Here is a 12,311-nt window from a genome sequence, read left to right as displayed (position 1 = left end):
CATGAAGTGGTTTAAGAATATCACGGGAAACAATTCTGGAGTTGCTAATGTTGAATATGTATTCTTATTCTCAAGCGTTATGAATTGTTGAACTAAAATAACCAAATTTTAGGCTGCATTGTTTGTCGTGTGATCTATGGACTCCCTGATAAGCATGCTCTAGTGACTGTGAGGATCATTGCACACAGTGTGGCTAAACATACCTATCACAGTTTACTAAGGCTTTTTTAATCTTCTCTGAATCCCTCTCGACAGTGAACAGTGAATTTCGCTATCTCACAAACAAGTTAAAGGGACTTGACTGCGGCGAAATTAATACAGGCAGAAATCTGGGAATGCTTCTACCTTCTAAACAAGGGCGCACATAGAATAAGAAGAGTCTATACGCTCCTTTTTTTTTTAGGAGTCCCCCTGTTGGGCGTGAGGCACCTTCAGGCACTGCTGTTATGCATCGCACACGTGCTGGTCTTCAGCTTGCGTACCAACATGTCGGTGGCGGTGGTTGTCATGGCCAACAACACCGCTGGCAACCCTAACATCAAGGTTAGTACCTGCTGGCTGAACTGCTGGGTCATCACAACACTGTCCAAGTGCAAACAACTTGTAATTCCTACAAATAAGGCTGATATGTACTTTTCGTGTTAGTCATGCCCTTTGTAATAAGCTTATGTAAGCTGAGTTTAGCATTTGTGCTCAATGGTTCAATGGGGTGACGTTACAGTTAGGGGCTCTTTCCGTATATGGCTAGGTTCTAGTGGACTTGGTTTATCATTCCTTTTCCATGACCCACACACAACTGTGCAATAGTTTTGAAAAGTAGTGGTGTATTTCTTTAATTATAATTGGATATTGAGACTTGTCTCTGGTATAAATTGAGACGATTTCTATACATAGTAGTAGTAGTAGTAGTAGTAGTAGCTTTATTCTTCCATAGACCACTTTTTACAAGGATATTGAAAATTTCAATGTATTAACAAGTTTAGACCAATTTAAAATAAGCAAATTCGTATACACACATATTTACAGGCTTCTAGTTAGACATAATCATTAGAATTACACCCAGCATACAATACTTTTTTTACAAATAACTTACTAAAGAATGTAATGCCACAGCATTCACTCATATGTCACTATCAGTCACTGCACACACTATATACACGTTGTTTCATAACACTTCATTCAATACACAGACACACACACACACACACACACACTGGTGATATCTTGCCATTTTTTGTACTGCAGCTTCCCATTTGCTATCCTGAAAAACTGAGTCAGCATCCCTCCATAATAAGTGAGATGTTGAGCTCAGGAAGAGGAAGAGGTGTTAGTATTGTGCTATGCATAGCTAGGGGGTAAGTATTTCTAGAAAGGAAAAAAGAAGGAAAAAACATAAAGTGAAGATGTTAAGTGGAATGCTGGATGTTTCATAATCATTTTTATTGTTATTTATTTGTACAAGATTTTTTTCTCAAACCCCTACTCTGTTTTATCTAAGTAATCCTTCAATGTATAAAATGTGTTGCATAACAAGTACTTTTTAGCTACCTTTTTAAATAAGTGTATTTTAGCAATTTGTTTAATCTCTTTTGGTAATTTATTGTACAGTTTCATTCCTTGGTAGAAAATGCTGTTTTGAGTTTTACATTTATTTTTTCTTGGTAAATGTAAGTTGAGTCTGTCTCTTGTTGCATGGCCATGGACAGAGCTGTTTCTGAGTAATTACCAATGTTATTTTTGATGTGTATAATGAATTTTTGACATGTGTTCAGTAAAACCAAATTCTGGCTGCCATTCAATGTGGTGCAAATTCACCTTTTGGATTTCATTAGTAACATATGATTAAATAAACTGGCTGCTGTCCTTTCCAGGAGTCTGGCCTCAGAGTTCAATTGTGCAACGTGCTATGAGCCATGTAACTGCTAATAAATCATAACATATTTCCATATCACAATATTTATCACATAAACACAACTCACAATAGAATTTCACAATAACAACAGACATCTCCCACGTTTTCCCATTGTAGCACACCTATTATTGGTTAGTATACACAGAAAGAAAAGTATTGTAGGCCTACATGACTTACCACAGCGTCATTTCACGATGAACTCCCTTTTGCCGTCTCTCTAAAATCTATCTATGGACATGCTTTTCCCCACCAGTTTAGGAGATAAGAGTTAACATAAACGAAGTATAAATATATACTTCACAGTAGAATGAAGCTGCTGAAGGTCAGTGATATTTCAATTCATATTAGTCTTAATTCAAAGGAAATTTTCCTTTACATACTAATGCGGTAGCAACCTTGTGTGAGTCAGCTGTTCTTTACACATCCCGTTCTGTCATATTAGCAAAAGTAAATAAATGTAATATTTACGAAATTTAAAACGGCTGAGAATTGATGTTTGATATGTACCACCTTAAACAATTTTTTTGTGCTGATTCCAAAACTAGCCTAAAATTTTGCGAGTCAGTATTACTTCTGAAGTTATGGAGAATTTAATACTATACATAATATTTAATAATATTAACCACTCGATGATAAGCTGAACGGTGCAGCAACCGTTTTTCATGTCTGCAAAGAAACAGTAACACTTTGAAAGCTGCTTTTGTTACAAATAATGTGTTTCACCTATTTAAGGCTTTATCAAGTTTTACACAAAGCTATCAAGAGCATTTGAAATTATCGGCTGGAAAGACAGATGGTCAGAAATGATAGGGAATGAATAATCTGAAAGGCATTTGTACTGGACTAGACTCACTTGTAAATCGTGAACACCATCCAACGTAGTGCAGCATAGAGCCACATGTGCATCATATAAATCTGAAAATTTGGTAAAATAAACTTTATACTAGGCGGCCACATCGGAACTAGCTAGTTCCAACGTTGTCACCTTGAGTTTCAGGTTATGTGAAGTATGTGTGGCACTTCATTGCACTTTGTTCAGTGGTGTTCATGACTTACAAGTGGATCTAGTCTGACAGATATATCTTTTTGATGGTTTATTCATCATCTGTTCTGACCAACCACCTTACCACTTGCTGATATGAAATGCTCCTGACAAATTTTCATAAAATCTGATGAAGCCTTACTCAGGTGATAGGCGTTATTTGTAATAAAAATAACTTTGCAACTAAGGCTGTTTATAGATATTCTGTTTGCCTAGACGGCTGAAACTAGTTGAGAACAAGTAAAATTAATGCAGCAAAAGTGGAGAACTACAACATATTTTAGTACATTCATTTCTGTAATATCTGCTGTGAAGAAAATGCATGTCATGCTACCATACAAATACACAGGTAAAATTCAATGTTATCAGCACATAACAATTAAAGTGTTGAAGACCACTAAAACATAAGATATAATGCACAGTTAAAAGTACTCATAAACTCCGTAAATGTTATTATTAAACTTATAGGCCATGCGGTTAAAGGCGCTGCAGTCTGGAACCGCAAGACCGCTACGGTCGCAGGTTCGAATCCTGCCTCGGGCATGGATGCTTGTGATGTCCTTAGGTTAGTTAGGTTTAACTAGTTCTAAGTTATAGGGGACTAATGACCTCAGCAGTTGAGTCCCATAGTGCTCAGAGCCATTTGAACCATTTTTTTTAAACTTATAACATAAGCCGCTAAGAAAGTGAAAAAGTGCAGTGATATTATGTGACTCAAATAAGAAAGCCATACTAAATTTAAACAGAAGATCTGGTTCAACCATCACTCATATCTATCACATCTATGACTAGGAAAAATGTTCACTTCAGTGCAATTTTATTTGATACTCACATTAGCTAACGATCATTCACATCTTGTGAGCAAAAAAATTAGAGACATACATGAACAAATTAACAATGAAATAATTCATGCTGAAATGAATGGGGCTTACAAATGTGAACAAGTAGACTACCATAACTTAAAATGTTTGAAACATATTGAGAATTTTACAAATATTTAATTTATAGGAGCAGAGCTGGATCTCCTGAATAAAGAATTAAAATTTAATCTGTCTGCCAATCTACCAAGAAGTATGATCAAAAATATCAAGTCAGTACAAAAATAGACTTAGATGTGGCACAACTCCCCATTGTAAGTAAAAACAAAATTGTTTCTATAATCTATGAAATGATTTCAGAGCAAATAAATCACAGTTACCTGATGAGGGCCAACCAAAATACAATGTGATATATTTACAAGAAATAAAGTGAACATAATGCATTAAACGTAAAGGCAAAGCATTAGTAATACGATGGTTGACTGAAAAGTAATGCCTCCACCTTCGTAACTCTTCAACAGTTAGCAGCATTGGTATGTGGCAGGTACTGGCTTGTTCCATAGTCCCTGCTCTACAGCTCCAATTGGGGGGAAGCCTTAGCATTGAACGGCTGTGTTGTTACAGAGTAATGTATGGAAACCTGCGCAGAAGGTCGGTCAATGCGATTAAAGCAACGTTTAGTCATTGAATTCTTGACAGCAGAAGGTGTCACCCCAAAGGAGATTCATCAGTTTGTGATGATTGTGTTAATGTGAGTACTGTGCATCGCTGGGCGAGTAAGTTTAAAGATGTTGAGGGGGAACATCTGACCTGCGTGACAAACAAAGAGTAGGACGTCCTGTGACAGCAACCATCGAGTTTCACAAGCAAAATGTTGACGGATTGATTCAGGACGATCGTCGTATCACTCAAACTGCAAACACAATCGGCATTTCACAAGTACGTGTGGGTCACTTTATAGCTTTTCTTGGCTATAGGAAGATCTCAGCTGGAAAAATCATGGCCACAGCAGATGGTGTTATCCATGTTGATTTCCTTGATCGTGGAACAACAAAATATTCAGAGCATTACATCACAATGCTGTGAACTCTGAAATGACCGCTAACAAGGGTCCAAAGGGAAAAGGGAAATGTCTTCCTGCAGCATGACAATCCCAAACCACACACTTCACATGCCACCACAGCAAAACTTCAGAAACTGAATCTCACCATCATATGGCATCCTCCAAACAGTCCAGATTTAGCACCATCTGACTTCCATCTGTTCCTGATAATGAAAGACGATCTGTGGGGACATCATTATTCTTCCGATAAAGACACTGAGACAACTGTGAGACTGTGGTTGCGGAAACAGAGTGTCGACTTCTTCCATGATGGCTTCAGAAAACTTGTTCATCGTTGGCAGAAATGTATCCAATTGGCTGCTGATTATGTGGAAAAGTGAATAGTGGTAATTAAAGATCACATTCTAAGGATTATTTCTGCATTTGATTTATTAAAACATTCCCATCCAAACCCAATTAAAGATGGTGGAGGAATTACTTTTCATTTAACCATCATAATATTAAAAAATTACTATCTCAATAAAATTCATGAGTTTTTTGAAAAGCATGATGTAACAAAGTTAAAACATGATCCTGTAAACAAATTCAACACACATATCAAGGAAGTCCTCAAAATTTCAATTTTATCTTCATTGACAAAAAGGTAAAGGAATGCATAGTTCTCAACCCCAAAATTTCCAACATTACAAGTGCATCCAAAAATCCATAAAAAGTACATACCTATTAACTCTATTGTCAGTGGTATAGACAGTCCCTTCTATTTATAAGTAAAAAGTCAGTTATTTATACAACAAGCTCCACACATATGAAAATAAATACATAACAAAAATACACATTAATTAATTAATCAAATCAAAAATACATATGTTCCTGATAACAATATACTGGTTTCTTCTGACATCATTAATCTTTACACAGATATTCATATTAAGGAAACCATTAATATAGTTGAAAATAATGTAATCAAATACAAGTAAATGATTACAGCTGAAACCCTAAAGTTCACTCAACTAATATGACTCAGTCTTTCATATAACTGTTTTTGCTTTCAAGATGATTCATACTGTCAACCAAATAGTTTAGAGCCATGGGTAATTTCATGACAGGAACCTTAGCCAACATTCATTAAACATATTAAAGTAAGAAGTTTTGAGAAATTTTAACATACAACAGGCAAAATCTTATAGTACAAAGGTTATGTCGATGACACAGTAATTCTACTTACAGTAAAGAAGAAGACATTGACACCATGCGTTTACAACTAAATAGTATGCATGACAAAATGAAATGTACCAATGAAATTGAAATAAATAACTGTATTAACTTCTTACATTTGACATAAAAAAGGAAATTCACAGAACAAATTTGAAATTTTTTCAAAACCAATTGCAGGCACACTAATCAATTAATCATACAGACATGCATAGAAGACAAATTTTCACTCGATGATATGGAGATAAATTCTCATCTTGAAGAAGATGAGATGAAACAAGAATTAGCGATACCAGAAAATTTATCTGAAGTACATTATTTCAAACTGCAGACAAATAAAAAATACATAGGAAAAGAAAATCAAGCAAAAATCAGAAGGAAATAAAATTACTGTAGAAAGAGAGGGAGCTAAACAAAAAACTAAATTTGTTGTATTGCCCTTTAAAGGAATAATTTCAAGTGAAACAGCCAAAACCTTTAAAAATACAGATATCAAAATTAGGTCCCATACTGAAAACAATATTAGTGATATAAACATACTACAACAGACCCATTTAATGTCAGAGATCCACAAAATTTGATGTGATGATTGTGACAGAGTATTCATTGAGGAAATTTGTAGAAACTTTCGGGTATATTTCAAAGAGCACAAAAATGTAATGGTGTCAGTACAAGTACCTTTTCACTACATCTCCTAAGCAACATTCAAAAACATTAATGGAAAGATCCAAATTTTACATTATGCTAAGAAATGGAATAAAATGAATATCTCAGAAGAAATCGAAATATCCAGTCATTTGAAAAGGTAGCCTGATACATTTCTTAATGAGTATATAGATCTTCAGAATACAAAATTCCTGGATAACTTCAGTTACATTCTGCTAATTACCAATCAGAGATCATCTAGACAATAAAATGAAATGTTGAAATATGATCTCACGTCACCATACACTTCAATAATTACTTCTATTTTATTTTATGTCATTTCCGATACTGCTATTTTTCTTATTATTTTTTAAATTTGTTTTCTACACAAATAAATACACAACTTTTTATTTGAAATTATTGTTCCAGTTATTCCATGCTTACCAATTTATCTTAGATTAGTGTAACACCTGTGTAAATGTCACGCTGTCAAAAAAGAAGGCAACATTTGTGAACCAAAATGAATAGAAAAAATTCAAAGACACTCTCATTTCAGTTTTCTGTTGCAGTCACACCATTATATTTCTATCCATGGGGGTAATATAACATATCGTATTTTATACAGAACCTCAAAATCACTAAAGACTGGCCTGGAAGCCCGAAACTAGTTGTGAATAAATAAAATTAATGCACCAAAAATGGAAAATGCCACCTTCTCTCAATAAAATCGTTGCTTTAATATCAGCTATGAAGAAAATGGAGGAAAAAGTTTTGAAAGGAGCCAGAAGTGTAGATCCCTCATGAAACCTATTGTACTATTCTGAACTCTCATACTTATCGATTCTCAATTCACGTTAACAAAATATGAGGTAATGAACTGTTTAGAGAACTAGGAAAACGGCTATCTTATAGGAATCCTAAAATACAATTTCTGAAGGATTGTACGGTATCTACGGAATCAGCAAGTAGTCAGTAATATTCTTCTGCTATTATATACCTGTCTCATGTATAAAAAATTAAATTTTGGTTGTGTTACTCTAGATAAATGCCAAAGAGTATGTCGCTATGCGTCGCGAACGACTTTGCTTCAGTAATCGGTAATCGATTATGGAACTTTTTCGGAAAGAGTAGAATTTAGTTCTATAATAAATATATGGAATACAAAAGTTGGCAGATGGAATATGTGGCGTCTATTTGCGGCTTGTCGAAGCCCCTACTGCGACATGCAAGCCACTGGGAAAGCGGTATTCCGGTCTGTCTGAAAGAACAATGGGAATACTGCTCCGAGGGAACTCGGTTATTTCAGGACATGACGCTTGTCAAGTTACTCGTGTATCAACGCACTGCTATACGAAATTTGGCTAAACAGGCGAAAACATTGTCACTGGAGCTGGAAAGTGAAATGAAAGTATCAAATATGGATACAACAGGAATAAGTTAAAGAAATAAATGCCTCAGGATTTGCGAATTGAATTGTAGCTCTGCATGAACTCCAATGGACTTGGATAGGCAGTTGAACCGAATGGATACTTTCTTGAAAAGATGCTAAATGAAACGTCGGTAATGGAGTATAATCGAATTATGTTTGAGATGCTGAGAAACCTGGGTTGGGAAATAATGTCTATAGACTACCTTAGTTCTCAAACAAAGACTTGGTTGTGTCAGCTGTCCAGATGTGCTTTTCTCCATATTACGATAAATACCTGGTTCTTTACTTCCTGATACTTGACCATAGTCTGGGTTCCTGTTGCAAATTCAACTAAATTGAGTTACAGACATCTTAGTGGCTCCATAGTTGTTTCGTCACTAGTGTTGAGTCTTGAATAATGTGGCTCGCCTTGTTTACTCTTTCAACCTGAAGGTATGCTGACGATTATCCTGCAACATCTGTTAAGTCAACACCATAAACCACTTCTCACATGTAGACAAAATACTGAATAATCAAAGATAAGAGAATGGTTTTCTTAATTTGTCCAAAGGACTACGGCTGGAGCCAATCTGAGACTAGCACCATCCTGAGCTCCTTCTTCTGGGGCTATGTGGTGATAATGGCGCCTGCCGGGTGGGCAGCGGACAGGTTCAATTCGAAGAACTTGTTTTCAGCCTCGATCATCCTCTCTGGTATCCTCACCATGCTCACAGAGGTGGCTGCAGACACTGGCGGTGTGGTGCTCGTCTGTGCGTTCAGAGTAGTCATGGGTCTCGCTCAGGTATGTAGCTGTGACATCCTTACCAGTAAGACACTATTCGTGTAGTATTTGTCCCGCACACAGCACACAGAGTAACTACATTAACACACTTCACAACTTCACATTTTGCAGTTAAATTGACTCTCACTCATGGTAACAAGTTAAGAGATCCGTGAAACAATATCAATCACAACGCTAAGTTGTGGACTATGACGTGTCTTAACATCGGTGTGACACATGATATATACGTACAGACACATATGATATGGTAAGACATGACATGGAGCATGTGTGGGATTCACAGTATGCCTCCGGCATACACAATATCAATATAGCCAATAGATATGCATGATACAAAACAGGATTCTGTACAACACATTAAGCAAACCAGATTGTTGCAGAAGCATCCTGAAGACGTCAGCAAGTTGTAGGTGTGGCAGCAATCCTTGGGTATAGAGAAACACAAACAGGTATCTCACGTAATAAGTCTAGGGAGCAGGCTGACTGCACAACACTATAACCAAGTTGATATGTAGAAGAATTGTAATTTGTGAGTAGATCTGAAATTTGGGCACTACCATAAATTTGATCTTCGTGATGTATCCACATTTACACGGGAAAATTACATCTTTCTTCTACATCTACATCTACATCGATACTCCGCAAGCCACCCAACGGTGTGTGGCGGAGGGCACTTTACGTGCCACTGTCATTACCTCCCTTTCCTGTTCCAGTCGCGTATGGTTCGCGGGAAGAACGACTGTCTGAAAGCCTCCGTGCGCGCTCTAATCTCTCTAATTTTACATTCGTGATCTCATCGGGAAGTATAAGTAGGGGGAAGCAATATATTCGATACCTCATCCAGAAACGCACCCTCTCGAAACCTGGCGAGCAAGCTACACCGCGATGCAGAGCACCTCTCTTGCAGAGTCTGCCACTTGAGTTTATTAAACATCTCCGTAACGCTATCACGGTTACCAAATAACCCAGTGACGAAACGCGCCGCTCTTCTTTGGATCTTCTCTATCTCCTCCGTCAACCCGACCTGGTACGGATCCCACACTGATGAGCAATACTCAAGTATAGGTCGAACGAGTGTTTTGTAAGCCACCTCCTTTGTTGATGGACTACATTTTCTAAGCACTCTCCCAATGAATCTCAACCTGGTACCCGCCTTACCAACAATTAGTTTTATATGATCATTCCACTTCAAATCGCTCTGTACGCATACTCCCAGATATTTTACAGAAGTAACTGCTACCAGTGTTTGTTCCGCTATCATATAATCATACAATAAGGGATCCTTCTTTCTATGTATTCGCAATACATTACATTTGTCTATGTTAAGGGTCAGTTGCCACTCCCTGCACCAAGTGCCTATCCGCTGCAGATCTTCCTGTATTTCGCTACAATTTTCTAATGCAGCAACTTCTCTGTATACTACAGCATCATCCGCGAAAAGCCGCATGGAACTTCCGACACTATCTACTAAGTCATTTATATATATTGTGAAAAGCAATGGTCCCATAACACTCCCCTGTGGCACGCCAGAGGTTACTTTAACGTCTGTAGACGTCTCTCCATTGATAACAACACGCTGTGTTCTGTTTGCTAAAAACTCTTCAATCCAGCCACACAGCTGGTCTGATATTCCGTAGGCTCTTACTTTGTTTATCAGGCGACAGTGCGGAACTGTATCGAACGCCTTCCGGAAGTCAAGAAAAATAGCATCTACCTGGGAGCCTGTATCTAATATGAATATCTAGAAATATGAATATCTAGAAATATGAATATCTAGAAATATTTACAACAGTATAGTACTCTAACAATACCACCACTTGCAAAGTAGGTTAGAAAACAGATTAATAATGTTGTACACGCAGCATATGTTCGCTTTATCGGGCAACAACAAAGTTATTGACTGTGGATGGTATCGTCAGAATGGAAATAATGAAGTCACTGCAAAAAAGTAATTAATTTTGGCACTTACCTTGAATGGATTCCCACGTAGATTTCGTCGAAGTTGTTATGGCTCATCTTGTTGATTCTACGGTGATTCCACTTTGACTACTAGATGGTCCAGATCTGTATTTTAGGAATAACTGAAGACCTAAAAATGCGTTTTTCAGGAAATTCTTGATGATCAAACAATCCCAGATCAGAACAATGGTATGGTGGAAATAATTTTTGACTTGGTGTTCACGATCCACATTTTTATTAAACTTCTTGTAAATTCACATTTACCTCTTCTTAATTGTCGCATCATCAATAAAACAGTTTTGTATCAATCTTCATATATTTAATTTCCACTTTAACCAAACAGAAGACTTGACTGAAACTTCCTGACAGATTAAAACATTGTTCCCGGCCGAGACTCGAACTCGGGACCTTTGCCATTCGCGGGCAACTGCTCTACCATCTGAGCTACCCAAGCACGACTCACGGTCGGTACTCACAGCTTTACTTCTGCCAGTATCTCGTCTCCTAACTTCCAAACTTTGCAGAAGCTCTCCTGCGAACCTTGCAGAACTAGCACTGCTGAAAGAAAGGATACTGTGGAGACATGGCTTAGCCACAGCCTGGGGGATGTTTCCAGAATGAGATTTTCACTCTGCAGCGGAGTGTGCGCTGATATGAAACTTCCTGGCAGATTAAAACTGTGTGCCCGACCGAGACTCGAACTCGGGATCTTTGCCTTTCGCAGGCAAGTGCTCTACCATCTGAGCTACCCAAGCACGACTCACGGTCGGTACTCACAGCTTTACTTCTACCAGTATCTCGTCTACTACCTTCCAAACTTTGCAGAAGCTCTCCTGCGAACCCGCATTCTGGAAACATCCCCCAGGCTGTGGCTAAGCCATGTCTCCGCAATATCCTTTCTTTCAGGAGTGCTAGTTCTGCAAGGTTCACAGGAGAGCTTCTGCAAAGTTTGGAAGGTAGGAGACGAGATACTGGCAGAAGTTAAGCTGTGAGTACCAGGCGTGAGTCGTGCTTCGGTAGCTCAGATGGTAGAGCACTTGCCCATGAAAGACAAAGGTCCCGAGTTCGAGTCTCGGTCGGGCACACAGTTTTAATCTGCCAGGAAGTTTCCTATCAGCGCACACTCCGCTGCAGAGTGAAAATCTCAATCTGGAAACATCCCCCAGGCTGTGGCTAAGCCATGTCTCCGCAGTATCCTTTGTTTCAGGAGTGCTAGTTCTGCAAGGTTCGCAGGAGAGCTTCTGCAAAGTTTGGAAGGTAGGAGACGAGATACAGGCAGAAGTAAAGCTGTGAGTACCGGGCGTGAGGCGTGCTTCGGTAGCGCAGATGGTAGAGCACTTGCCCGCGAAGGGCAAAGGTCCCGAGTTCTAGTCTCGGTCGGGCACACAGTTTTAATCTGCCAGGAAGTTTCATATCAGCGCACACTCCGCTGCAGAGTGAAAATCTCATT

At 38.1% G+C, this 12,311-nt stretch overlaps 2 protein-coding genes across 2 annotated transcripts in view; both read left to right on the top strand.

Annotated features, from left to right (window-relative positions):
- Positions 1–8,133, top strand: part of LOC126455945 (sialin-like) — a 194,820-nt gene extending 186,687 nt beyond the window's left edge. Inside the window, exons 10-11 of the mRNA XM_050091705.1 lie at positions 404–543; positions 8,062–8,133. Of these exons, the coding sequence (XP_049947662.1) occupies positions 404–543; positions 8,062–8,133 (212 nt within the window). The remainder of the gene's footprint in view (positions 1–403; positions 544–8,061) is intronic.
- Positions 8,134–8,823: 690 nt separating this feature from the next.
- The window catches only part of LOC126459498 (putative inorganic phosphate cotransporter), a 67,257-nt gene continuing 63,769 nt past the window's right edge, over positions 8,824–12,311 (top strand). Inside the window, exon 1 of the mRNA XM_050095864.1 lies at positions 8,824–8,902. Coding sequence (XP_049951821.1) covers positions 8,825–8,902 — 78 coding nt within the window. The 5' untranslated portion in view covers position 8,824. The remainder of the gene's footprint in view (positions 8,903–12,311) is intronic.

Source organism: Schistocerca serialis, chromosome 1, assembly GCF_023864345.2.
Source record: "Schistocerca serialis cubense isolate TAMUIC-IGC-003099 chromosome 1, iqSchSeri2.2, whole genome shotgun sequence".
NCBI classification, from domain to species: Eukaryota; Metazoa; Arthropoda; class Insecta; order Orthoptera; family Acrididae; genus Schistocerca; species Schistocerca serialis.
The sequence above is the reverse complement of the archived record's forward strand: the minus strand, read 5'-3'. Positions and strand labels throughout refer to the sequence as shown.